Source organism: Taurulus bubalis (assembly GCF_910589615.1).
Source record: "Taurulus bubalis genome assembly, chromosome: 1".
Lineage (NCBI taxonomy): Eukaryota > Metazoa > Chordata > Actinopteri > Perciformes > Cottidae > Taurulus > Taurulus bubalis.
Window position 1 is genome coordinate 25,755,878 of NC_136589.1, and position 12,181 is coordinate 25,768,058.

Consider the following 12,181-nt stretch of genomic DNA (forward strand, 5'->3'; position numbering starts at 1 on the left):
TAGAAATGGTAGAGCGAGGTGAGAAGGAAAACGCCCAAGGTTTTCTCGCTGACACACTGGAAATGCTTTCAAATGAACATAATGATGCCATGACGGCAGCATCGTAATAATGCCTCCTGCGATAAGAAAAGACTGTCAGGGGGAGCTGCAGCATGCCTGATTGTCAAATTCTGCTCATTACCCAGTGTGCTCATTGCTCAGTGTGATGTGGACTGGCGTTAGTGGTAAAGTGTCATGCCGCCTAAAACATCCAGGGGAGAAAGTAGTGATGCTTCTACAAATTCTGTGCCTTGGGGTAAGGAGCAACGGGAACAGTCGGCGAACGTGACTGTGACAAAGCGCCGTGATCTCTGCCATAGCGCCTCAGTTGGCACAGAGATGGTCGGCCATCTGCTGGGCCATGGAGGGGGTCTTCCCTGGCTTGGAATGACTGGGGCGGAGAGGGCCGGGCTGGTTGCCTGCAGTCATACGAGCCACTCCCGGGCTTGATTCGTTTACACTAACTCAACAGGCCGGGAGGGTGATGTGCTGGAGAAGCACTGAGCAACATAGGAACGATATTTACCAAGGCCTAATTATCTCCCCAGTTAGCTATTTATTTCATGGTGAATAATATATATATATGTTTGAGTACATTTATATCATACTATGTATGTATTTTGTCATGGCTCCTGCTTACATATTTCATACAAGACTACACTGCATCTACAGTGTGTTGAATCAACACCACACCTAAAAAAAGTGTAGGATCTTTTACATGGTTTTTAGATACTGGGGATAAGAATGCAATGATTTCAGCTATGAGTACTAAAGTTTTGAAAAACTCATGTAAGAAATGTGAATAAATCCAAGGATTCAACTTACTCATGCAGGACAAAATACACAAACAGTGTGTGTAAATGTAAGCATCATATGGTTCTAAATGTTTTGGTTTGCCACTGGGTATATGGAAGAGTGGACATGTAGGTATATAAAATGCTATTTCTCAGTAAACACTGGCCAGGCCAGATAACAGGACAGTTAAACCTGGCCAAACAAACAAAGTTTGGCCTTGTGGTGATGAACGGGGAAAGGCCATGAGTTCACCAAAATCAGTTTTCTTGGGGTTGTGAAATTGCAACAGACAGACGAGATCACATAACTTTTTAGGTGAAAAAAAGACAAGCCAAATGGATCCATCTATGTGAGAAATAGAGCTGATTAGACAAAACAAATCAAACAATTCGAACAAATAACTAAAAGAAGGCTCTTGTTTTTCTGTATTCAAGGATGCTTTCTCTCTTCATCTGGCCTTGCTTCATCCCCAAACCAACTATGTGCCACTTTAAATGCAAATTCGCTCCCTTTTTTTTGAGGAAGAACACTGACAGAGATAATCCCTCACCAAGTTGCATTGAGGAGACCGCCTGCAAAATAACATTCTTTGGGGAAAACATCAAGATGCACACAGATTGCTTAAGCAACTCGCCACCTGCTAGTTTTGAGAAAAAGCATCTCGCGGCATTCAATGTAAGTGTTGGTTTCCTGGTGGGATTGGTAATAGAGTTGTAAAGATGACTGAAGAATGTCTGTGAAAGAAGTAGTCCATAATCCTCTTAGAATACATGCATATGGGATCAAAGAGGCATAAACACAAAACTTCCTCCCAGACACGATAACAAAGAAGCACATTTACAAGCTTGAAAGAGAGGGAGACAGTGATACAGCATAAGTGCATGGCTCTTACCTCGTACTCCTGGGAAAAGCGGAGGCCGTCATTGGCCTTCAGTCGCTCTATGTGGTCAGCCAGGTCCATGACTGGAATGGGAGGGTGCTCCCTCATTCCTGCAAGAGGAAGAGGAGGAAGAGGAAGAGGGGAAAAAACAAAGAAAAGAGTGAGATCTAGCTGGTCCTACATCAAACATGCGCATGGACTTAGACAAACACTGGTTGGACCATAGGGTGAGTGAGACTGCCAGTGGGACCATGAGGTGGCTGTGTAACGGTGAGTCGAGTGCACTTTGTTCAACAATGCATGAAGAGCAGGAGAGAGAGAGAGCGAGAGAGAGAGAGAGAGAGAGAGAGAGCACAAGTTAAAACAGGCTGGTGACATTTGGTGATATCGTCATGCTAAGTGAGGAGCACAGAGGTGGGGTTGGCACGGTGATGCACATGAGTGACTGGGTGAGCATGCTCCTGGAGGGAAGCAGGAGGCAGACATCGCTCTGACTCCACAACGCTCATTTGGTGGCAGAGGTGGGATCAGAGCAAGAACCCACAAGTCTCTACAAATCAGTCACACTGTCACTTCCCGGAGAAGGGGGAAAAAAACCTGACTGGTCACCAGCCAAAACTCATTTCTTTGAAAATCTCTCTCCTTACAATAGACTATCTTTCGGCCCAGCCTGGAGGGCTTGGGCTGGATTAATTTCAACCAACCCCCCTGCCTGTCTCTAGATTTCTCATCGCAGAGTTATTGGATGATTTATTGCTAATCTACCGACACAAATTCCCCCTGTGCCTCTGAACTTGGCAAGGCTCTGTGCTTAAACGGATTGCTGGGAACTTGCCTCATCTGTTAAAAGTTAACTGTATCTGACGCATGACGAGGCTCTAAAGTTATAAACGGAGCATCATTAACCTTATATATATATATATATATATATATATATATATATATATATATATACCTCGTAGTCAAATGCTTAAGGTATACATATTAACATCCGACCTTTAGCTGAGTGCATCTGTAAGGTCATGGGTCATGCTTTCAGATGAATGACTACTGCATGTTAATTTTTGCTGTAATGCTAATGGCTGGTAACTATGGCTACTGCACGAGAGGAGACCTGACCAATTACACTAATTTAATACTATAGCACCATGAGACCTATGATTACATTAACATCGGTGTGTATGTGTTTGTGCGTGTTCACCCAGGTCTTTTACAGCCACGTTGTTGGGTAAATGGAGAGTGAAGCCAGAGTTAACGAGGCTAATGCAAAGTAAGAGTAACTGTCCGCACTGCTCAACTACCCATGAAACCATCTAGTCCTCTGTTTCCGCACCAAAATGGTGTTGTGGGAGGTTCACAGCCAAAGAGAGGACATCGCTGCATCCTTGGAGCGCCAGAGGCTACAAGCTTGTGGGCTTGTGATGTCTGTCAGGATTGAAACGGGGGAATGGAATCAGGAGCGAGTGAGAGAGGAAGAGACTGCATGTGTGGGAAATACACAGTAGGTGAGAGAGCAGACTAACTTGGAGTGTTGGGGCAGCGATGAGAGCTGGGACCTGTGGAGAGAGGAGAGTGAAGGAGGGAGGAAGAAGAACACTCAATCAATGGGGATGGCTCAGGATCAGACCAGGGCCAAACAGTATCTGCAAATAACCTTTCAAGCTGGTTGGATTGTGCAGCGGGTGGTGTTTGCTCTCTCAGGACAATTCAAGTAGTGTAGTTTAGGCTGTTAAACAGAAGTGCAGACAAAGCCCGACTTTAAAGCACCTCCCTGTGACTGCTCGGTCTGAACTGCTACACCGAGTACAGGGCACTACATGTTCAGGAAATCTTCACTCTATTAGAACTTGTGTGCGCTTTCATTGTTTTGGCCATCATGTCTGTGAAGTTATTACTGATAACATGAAATGTGAGTGGTCATACGAGGTTGTAAACAAGTTTGGACAGATGGGCGTCTCCACTTTATTTGGAGGTAAATGAAAAGTGAGGTCAACCGAAATGTTGGTGAAATCCCCTCATTGCACATTAAAATACTCCTCTGTAAATGGTACTACATGCTTTATCGTAGGTGTCAAACACAAGGGTTCTCAGTTGGTAGTTGCAAATACTATCTGAACCAGGTCTGCTGAGGATAGGTCAGTTTCAATAGAACTGCACGCCTGCTGCTTAAGTGCCAAAAGGTGTCACCTAAGTCAGTCTAACAAACCAACATGCTGGAGAAATGAGCTGCAATCGCCTAGACCACTTTACAACAATCAGAATCAGAGCAGGAATGTTCACCTTCTGTGGGGGAATCAAAGCAAGAGAGAGCTAGAGGACAGAGGAGAGGACTGTTTATATTATAATATTCGCTCAGCTCAACCTTGGAGTCACACACGTTTTCACGAGCTAGACGCAGCCGTGGAGATTTTTGATAATCATCACTCTTGAAGCAAAACACCGAGGTGGAAAGGGAGAAAAAGAAAGAGACATTTTGATGTAGAGAGAGAGGTGAGAGCGGTAGAAAGAGAGAGAGAGATTACTCTACAGGGGGAAATGGAAGACAAAAGAGAAAAGAGGTGGAGTGGGAGGACGGGAGAACAGGGCTCATTCAGAGCGGCAGCGCTGCTTAATTCCTCTGCAGGGGTTCAAAGGGGCTGTGTGTGTATCTGTGTGTACGGCAAATGGGATCTTTAATAACCCGTGAGAAGGGATACACACACAGAGAAAAAACACAGAAACAAGCACAAACGCGCGTGTACCGGGTTTGACATTTTCTCTCAGCTCCATTGTTCCCTCCGCCTGGCTCACCTTGACATCAGAGGCAGCAGGACTCATTACCAGCTAAGGGGAATGAAAGGAGCTTGTGGAGGGAGGAGTGAGGACCGGGGGAGGAAGGAGGAGATCAGGAAGAAAAGGAAGAAGGCTGGCACCCTGACACCCCTACCCACCCTCACTCCACTGGGCGTGGATGGAATGTGAATTCACTCGTTCAGAGCTGGATACGATGGTGAGCATGATTTGTTTTTACTGACCATTTTTTTCTTTTTTGAGAACTGGTCTGGTTTAAAGCCTCAGGATCAATAACAAAATAAGCAAGACACATGAATTTAAAATGGCAACATGTGCCACAAAGCCCTAATATACAAGAGATCCATCAAAAGAGCAGGAAGGCAGGCTTTCGTTGCAGAAGTAGAAGTAGTAGCTGGAAAAAGAAAAATCATTCCAAAATGCAATATCCACCATGTGAGAAAAACAACAACATGAAAATACACAATATTAAGAAACACTATTAAAGGTTTGAGTCCCCTTAAGATATTTTCTTTCAGCGTAGAAGATTGAGGAATTTCAGAGAGGAATTTTTATTTTGAAATGAAGCCCTTTCAGGCAGAATACATATACACAAGCATTGACTGAACCTGCACACTTGATTAAAATGCACACACTTACTTATGTACAGCCATTCACACAGTGTAGACAAAATATAAGAATACAGCAAACTTTTCAAATTTTCCAAAGTTTCTGACTAATAAATAACGTTCACGTCAAGATCCAATTCGTAATTACGATAAATACGATATTATAGTAATTTCACCGTATTAAATTCCTCACAACTAACAAATTGTTGACATGAACCCAGATGTTCTTTTTAGGGCAGTTGCTGAGGGAAAGCAGAACAAAGACAGTCGTTTATTACCTGGGGTCTGGTAGTTGAGTCTTCTCATCTCCACGGGGTCGGAGGAGTTGGCCAGCAGGGAGTCTTTCACCCCACCGGAGTGGTCATCTTTGGGTAGGGGCGATGCCCGCTTCCTGAGGTAGCAAAAACAGACAGTATGGTGTCAACCACATCATACCAACACCACCTACATGCTTAATGCAGGAGATGTAACTTAGTCGACAACTGTTCAAAATAACTGGAGTGGAAATGACAAGATGATCAAGAATTACATAAATGTTTCCTCTATATGTTTAAAAACAAAGGACTGAAGGAAACACTTATTGTCACTGTGTGGCACCCTTGATGAGGTTAATGGCATAGTTAATGGTTCTCAAAACTAGTTCAGAGGACCAGTAATTCAAGAGACACTATGGACCAGGGCATTACCCCCATTAGTTTGCCAACTGGATTGTAATGTGTTTGAAGAAATGCCATTATTTTCCTGGAGTGGGCCAGGTTGAATTTGTTTGCTGCTGGATAGGTGACAGCTGCTGTGTGGGAATATGTACATGAGCTTGTGTTTGAGTGTAGCAAAGATTTTAATGTGTGATTTTTGCTGCTGTGTGTGTGTGCTAACAACACATTGTGTTTACTGGCTTTCCAGATTGAGAGGAAAACAGGCGGATGCTGTAATTAGCTCATCAGCTGGGTGGCACAACACTGGGTAATTAGACCAGTTCTGCAGCACCTGCACTGCCAGGCCCGGCCTAGCTGAGTCTAGCACAGCGCAGAACAGCACAGCACAGCTCGTACTGGCTCAGCTCAGTCGACCGTGGCTTTGTCCATCAGGCGGAGAGAGGAACAGAAAACGCAGCCTGCCTGTATTCTAATGTTCAGACAGTCAACATCTGTTGACATACACACACAAACAGGCGCACAGATGTATACTTTCACAACTACACACACACAGATACAGCTGCAGAGTCACACGCCTTCTGACTGCAAATGGAAATGGACGGAAGGAAGCATCAGGGCGCCCTGTGGAAATTTCACATCTCATTGCACTCCATTTGTAAGTGGTGAGCGTGGGTTTTAGGCAGGAGCAGGGCCTTCTGTTGAAGCCAGGCGTGGAGGGAATACATAAAGCTGGTGGTGCACACACAGTCTTAACCCGGTCCACCTCGGCCGCTGGGGCTTGGGCCCCACCGCCACCTGTTATCTTATGCTGCGGGAGCTTAAGCTAATGCTAGCAGCGTGACGGCTAATCTATGACAAGCATCTTTTCCTCTCCAGCCAGGAGCTGAGCCAGACCGTATCCGGTTTTCCCAGACACCACTGCCGGTGCTGGGCTGGACTGGGGTGGGGTAGGGGTGGACGAGTTGGGCATCTGCAAATCTGTTCTCCACATCCCTCATCTCTCCCTCTGACCAAATCAGATGCCAATCTACATCACACTTTGGTTCTGGGCTAAAGTAAACATGGCAGCAATCTCAATGGGGTTATTCATCTTAGACTAAAAGTGAGAGTTAAGACGTGTGAGAATGTAAGTACACACACACACACACACACACACACACACACACACACACACACACACACACACACACACACACACACACACACACACACACACACCCACACACACAGTGCGAGTGTGTGTGCAGTACAGGGTGTGCTTAATGAGGGTAGAACAGGGCCCTTTGTTAAGACTCCTGCCACGAAGAAGCAGGGAGAGGGGGAAAAGGGCTAAAAGTGGAGGAATGGGTCTCAGAGGAAAATGTCAGCTTAAAAGATGGGAACATTTCTTTTTCAGCAGTTTCCCCATCTGGCATTTCCTTCACAATGGCCCATTCAGTAGCAGGTGATGCCTTGGCGTATTCAGATGAGGCCACTCCTGAAGGGGCGCGCTGACACTGGCTGGATAATGAAACACAGCACGGAGACAAACCAGGGCAGACAGGCTGATCTGAGGAGGAACACTGGCACTAGACGTGGAGCATGCACCGACACACAGACGTGACCTGGGGGTTCCTTTGACCCCAGTTATAAAGGGCTGCAGAGTCAGCTGCTTCTCATGTCTTGTAAAACGAACAAATCAGATTAAATATGTTTCCTTTTATTTCTATTTGAGTGAATTTTTTTTGTGCAATGACAGAGCTGAGAGGAAGCTGACCCTGCAACCCTCAAATGCTGATGAATACCACCAATTTCACAACACAAATGAAATGGACTTGGGTGGTGAAGGATGATTTGTGTCTGCTGTAACAGTGACAGTACCCACCTTTCCTGTTTGCTGCTTTCACAGAGAGCAAGAAGAGAGAGGGGAATATTAATATGTAATTGGTATCAATATGGACCTTTCTTCATCTAAATGTATTTTCTGAGAGCTAAAACCAGTTCTTCCAAAAATGTACAAGACATCTTGAGAGCACAGCGTAAAAAGTCATCTTAACACTCGCAGGGTGACTTTTATAAATAACCTCATCGTTGTTCACTGCTCGTATTAGTCTTGGCAAATATGCAGGTACCAATAACAACCTGAGCTCGAGTGTTATTATTCCTTTGCACATTTACTGCCAGTCCTCAGTGAAAAGGGCACACAGCCACCTCCCCACAGTCCTTCCTGTCGATATGTGTCTACATGGAGAAAGAGCTTCCAGACAGAGGATGTGCTACTCAGCAGTGAGCTGTCTCAAGGCCTATTATTAACCAGTTCCTTTGTCAGTCTGGCAGAGATGGCGGCCACACAGCAGTCTGCAAGGCAGTGGATGGCAGGTTGGAGAATAGCTGCTGTATGATGTGAAAGGGAGAATCTGTAATGGAGCCATCGGGAGAAGGTAGGGAGGTTGGACTCAATCAGTCAAATAATGAATTCCCATTTTGATAGTATTTCTAGGCTGTCTAAACCAGACTGTTGTTCCTATTGTCTCCTTTGTTGTTTAATACTAAATCACCTAAAGACTATGGACGGGCATTGAAAACTAGCAGCAGCTAAAATTGATGTGATACATTACGTTGGAAAATGGTTGTGCAATTCTCTCTGTACATGTCTCTCCCAGATAAGCATGACAAGGGCTGCAGCTAAAGACTTTTTTTAGAATGCTGTAACAATTCATTCATATTTATTTAATCAACAGAAAATAAATCAGCAACTATTTATTTGATCAATTCATAATTTTTAAAGGGGAAAAAAACTTCCGGCAGGAGTTTGCTGCTAATCTTGTTCCTTTCATTATTGTAAAACGCTTGTTTTTTGGACAAAAACAAGACATTTGATGTAATCACCTTTGTGACGGAAATTTTCTACAGTTTTCTAATTATTAAAAAAACATTACTGTTTTTAAGAGCGCAACGCTGAGCAAAAGTCCAAAACCCAAAGATATCAAATTTTCAGGGATATAAAAAGTAGAAAAGTAGCCAATCTACCCAGTTTAGTAGTAGTAGAAGTTTGTCTGTATGTTTTTATTTGATGAATAAAACTAATCAACAAATCGTTTTGGCTCTAGTTCTATCATTATCCATTCATCCGTACCTCCCCAGTACCTTATTGCCCTGCGTGAATCCACAGAGTGCTTCACAGTGGCAGTTGAAGGGCTTTTAAGAGATATTGACTGAGCTTTTAGTTAAGCCTTCTGTTGCCTTCTGTTTCTTATTTGAAATGACCAATGATGTTGGTCAAAACACATTTCTCACTCCTAACTAAGGGTTTTTGACAGCCAAGCTGTGCTTTTCATTAGGGAGGCAATGTCAGCTGCCATTTCAACTGACACTTCACATAGTGCTGTTAAAAATGACCAACTGGGCAAAAAGCTTTTGGGAGAAATGAGGATTTTCTGAAAGACAAATCAATCCGCCATTGGTTCCTATCCCGTCACACTGTATATTATAGTAAGGAAATTCAATGTTACAGTTTGGAGTGTGAGCAGCATGGTGCAAGTGGCAGAGGGGAGCATGTCTCATTACCATTCCTGATGCAACCAAAAGAAACCTACAACCACAAGTGTCCCTGCAGTATAACCTGACACAAACACAGTGGAGAATAACTGAGAACAGCTTCTTACTTCTTAAAGAGCAGGATGGCGATGACGATGATGATGATGAGGACCACGGCCAGAACTGGGCCCATAACCCACAACATTTCGGGTTGCTCCATCCCCTGAGACATAGTTGTTGTGACTTGGATTGGGTCCGAGTAGGGACTAGCTGAAAATGTCATCTGTAGGAGAAAAGAAAAAGACTTCAGAGCTATAAGATGCATGCAAGGTTTAAATGTAAGGGGGTTACGACTTCCTTAAAAGCCCAAAACAGTCCGGAAAATTAAATGACATTTAAATAACCATATTAGCATGATGTCAAAGTAAATTCATTATGAGAATTTTTTATGATAGAGTCTCAGATGATATGTACTCAGTTTGTCTCAAACTGCTTTTGAATTTAAAACATTTTTTAGTTGGCTTTCAAAAAGTATACTAGCTAGGTGAAGAACTGCGGGTGTGGCAAACTCAAAGCTAACAGGCAGCCTATTATATTCTTAAATTAAGAAACAAATAAGAGAAATAATCAAACAAGGGAAATAACAGACTTTTATTATAGAGTATTTTCTGTAGCTGATGTAACAATGTTGGAAGTAAATGAAACAGAGCAAAATATAAATAGCACTATGTTTACTTTGATAAGGAAAGGGAATCACAAGATTTGACAGCAGATTCTTTGGGTTTCTGGCGCCTTGAGAACCATGTTATTTGATGCTAGTAATAGGTCACAGTTCAAGGATGAAGCAGAAAAAAAACTCTCCCAAAAACAATAACCATCTTGGCTAACGAAGTGTTGTTTCCATTAAAGCTTTGCATCACGTTACAGATGACAGAGCAAGTGTGAGGCAGGAGAGTGAGAGAGGCAGAGACAGAAAGGCGGGGATGAGTGTGCATGTCCCCTGGCCGCTGAGATAAATGGGGGCATGAGAGAGGACTCATCTCTTCTTCATTAGTGTTCACACCGTGACGGAAGAGAGGGAGGAGGAGGAGGAGGTGACGGTGAGGGTGTGTTTCCACCTTGGTTGTAAATGAGATATCTCCATGCTCCTTCGTCTTCAAATGAAGGAGGGGAGGGGGAAGAGATGGGTGGAGGTGTGTGTGTCTTTGTGTGTGTGTGTGTGTGTGTGTGTGTGTGTGTGTGTGTGTGTGTGTGTGTGTGTGTGTGAGAGTCTGGTGACGCAGTATGGTGTTTTAAAAAGTGTCTAAAAGAGGAGGGAGGCCAACTGCACAAGAGCAAGGTGACAGATGAGAAAGAGGGAGGAGCCAGGCATCTGTCATTAATGCTCAGCATGCCTCCTATTGAATGACGATGGGAGGTGCAGGTCCTGGAGGGGGGTGTGCGGAGGGGCATGGGTGACAGATCGCAGCCCTTGAAAGGAATTGGGCTCCCAGCATGCGGAGGGAGTGGCAGGGCGGCAGGCAGCAGTAATCCGGATCATTAGCAGCACAGCAGCCTGCTCTTCGGCGCCCAGGCAGATATTAATTGGAAAGATAAGCCGAGTTTAGCTCAAAGAGTCCTGCTTTCTGTCATATAGTTCCATTATCTCTCATACTCTTGGGCAACTGCCGGGAAAAATGCACAGTCGGGGTGTGCGAGTGTTACAGCATGTCTCAGTCGTGTGCGTGCAAACCAGCGTGCTCTAATATTAGGCACAGGCTCAAGATAACTCCAGTAGAAAATTCACATAAATATATTACAGCGGCCATGTTGTTCATTAGTCTTTGTCTTTACCTTTATTCACACAGATACCCACAACAGCCCGGTTCTCTCCTGTTCTGTGTGCCTTTGGGAGGAACCTATTATCTACAAACAAAGAGAAACGGCACAGCAGTGGCACACTGCTGATGTGACAACGCCACACGGCTTCCTGTTCCTTCGGGAGGGCCCAAAAAAGGCTGTAGGATGTGGCCCTGCAGGGAATCCTGGGAAAAAAACTTTTTTCCCCCCATAGTGTAACAAATGATTGCAGCTGTGCTTTCAGTGAAGGATAAGGGAGGAAGAGCGAGAGGAGAGGGATGAACAAAAAGAGAGGGCTTTTTGTCTGTTGGTCACGGCGAAGTACTGGGATCATCCATTTGAACGGACCTAATATCTGATAAAAGCTCAGTCACGCAGCTCCTAATGCCTCGCAGAGTGGTATCACAATAGAGCGATGGTGCAGAAGGAATGTGTGAGCCTGAGAGTGAGTGAGTCAGAGACAGTGAGAGACATAAAAGCCACTGAATGTGTATGTGTCTTTCCACTCAGTGAATATGTGTGCGCACAAAACGGGCATGTAAGAGGTAGGGTCTGCTCTATGTTGATAAAGTACCAACGTAGATAATATTCAGGTGGCAGACTTTGAATTTTTAACGTCAGCCGACAATTAATTAACTACTTAACCCCAATTACATAAGATGCTTGCATTACAGCCAAAGGGACACGTTTGGGCCTTTTTCTGCTTAAGCTGGTGTCTGTATAGAAGCTGAAGATAAGTAGACGTAGAAACGCCTCTCTCACATGTAATCTGCCACTCAAAACTCAAGCTCTGTCAGATCTCAATGGATCTTTTTAGTAACTTAAGCTGCGTTCAAATGTTGAGAGCCAAACCTAAATAGATTTCATGATCAAATTCACAAAGTGAATAAGATATTGAATTTAGATTTGACAACATTTTATTTCACCCCGTCCCGACTGAGAAGAGACACATGAGAGTAAATGACTGTGATTGTTAAAACTGCAGATGAGTATTACTGTACTGCAGATACTGTACACAGTCTACAACTGGAAGCATTATGAGTGAATGAATGTATTTG

At 44.1% G+C, this 12,181-nt stretch overlaps 1 protein-coding gene across 1 annotated transcript in view; it reads right to left on the reverse strand.

Annotated features, from left to right (window-relative positions):
* Nucleotides 1-12,181, reverse strand: part of LOC306733474 (receptor-type tyrosine-protein phosphatase F) — a 120,310-nt gene that overhangs the window by 22,111 nt on the left and 86,018 nt on the right. The window contains exons 20-22 of the mRNA XM_079214718.1: nt 9,413-9,567; nt 5,391-5,503; nt 1,727-1,824 (exon numbers count right to left, since the gene is read on the reverse strand). Coding sequence (XP_079070844.1) covers nt 1,727-1,824; nt 5,391-5,503; nt 9,413-9,567 — 366 coding nt within the window. The remainder of the gene's footprint in view (nt 1-1,726; nt 1,825-5,390; nt 5,504-9,412; nt 9,568-12,181) is intronic.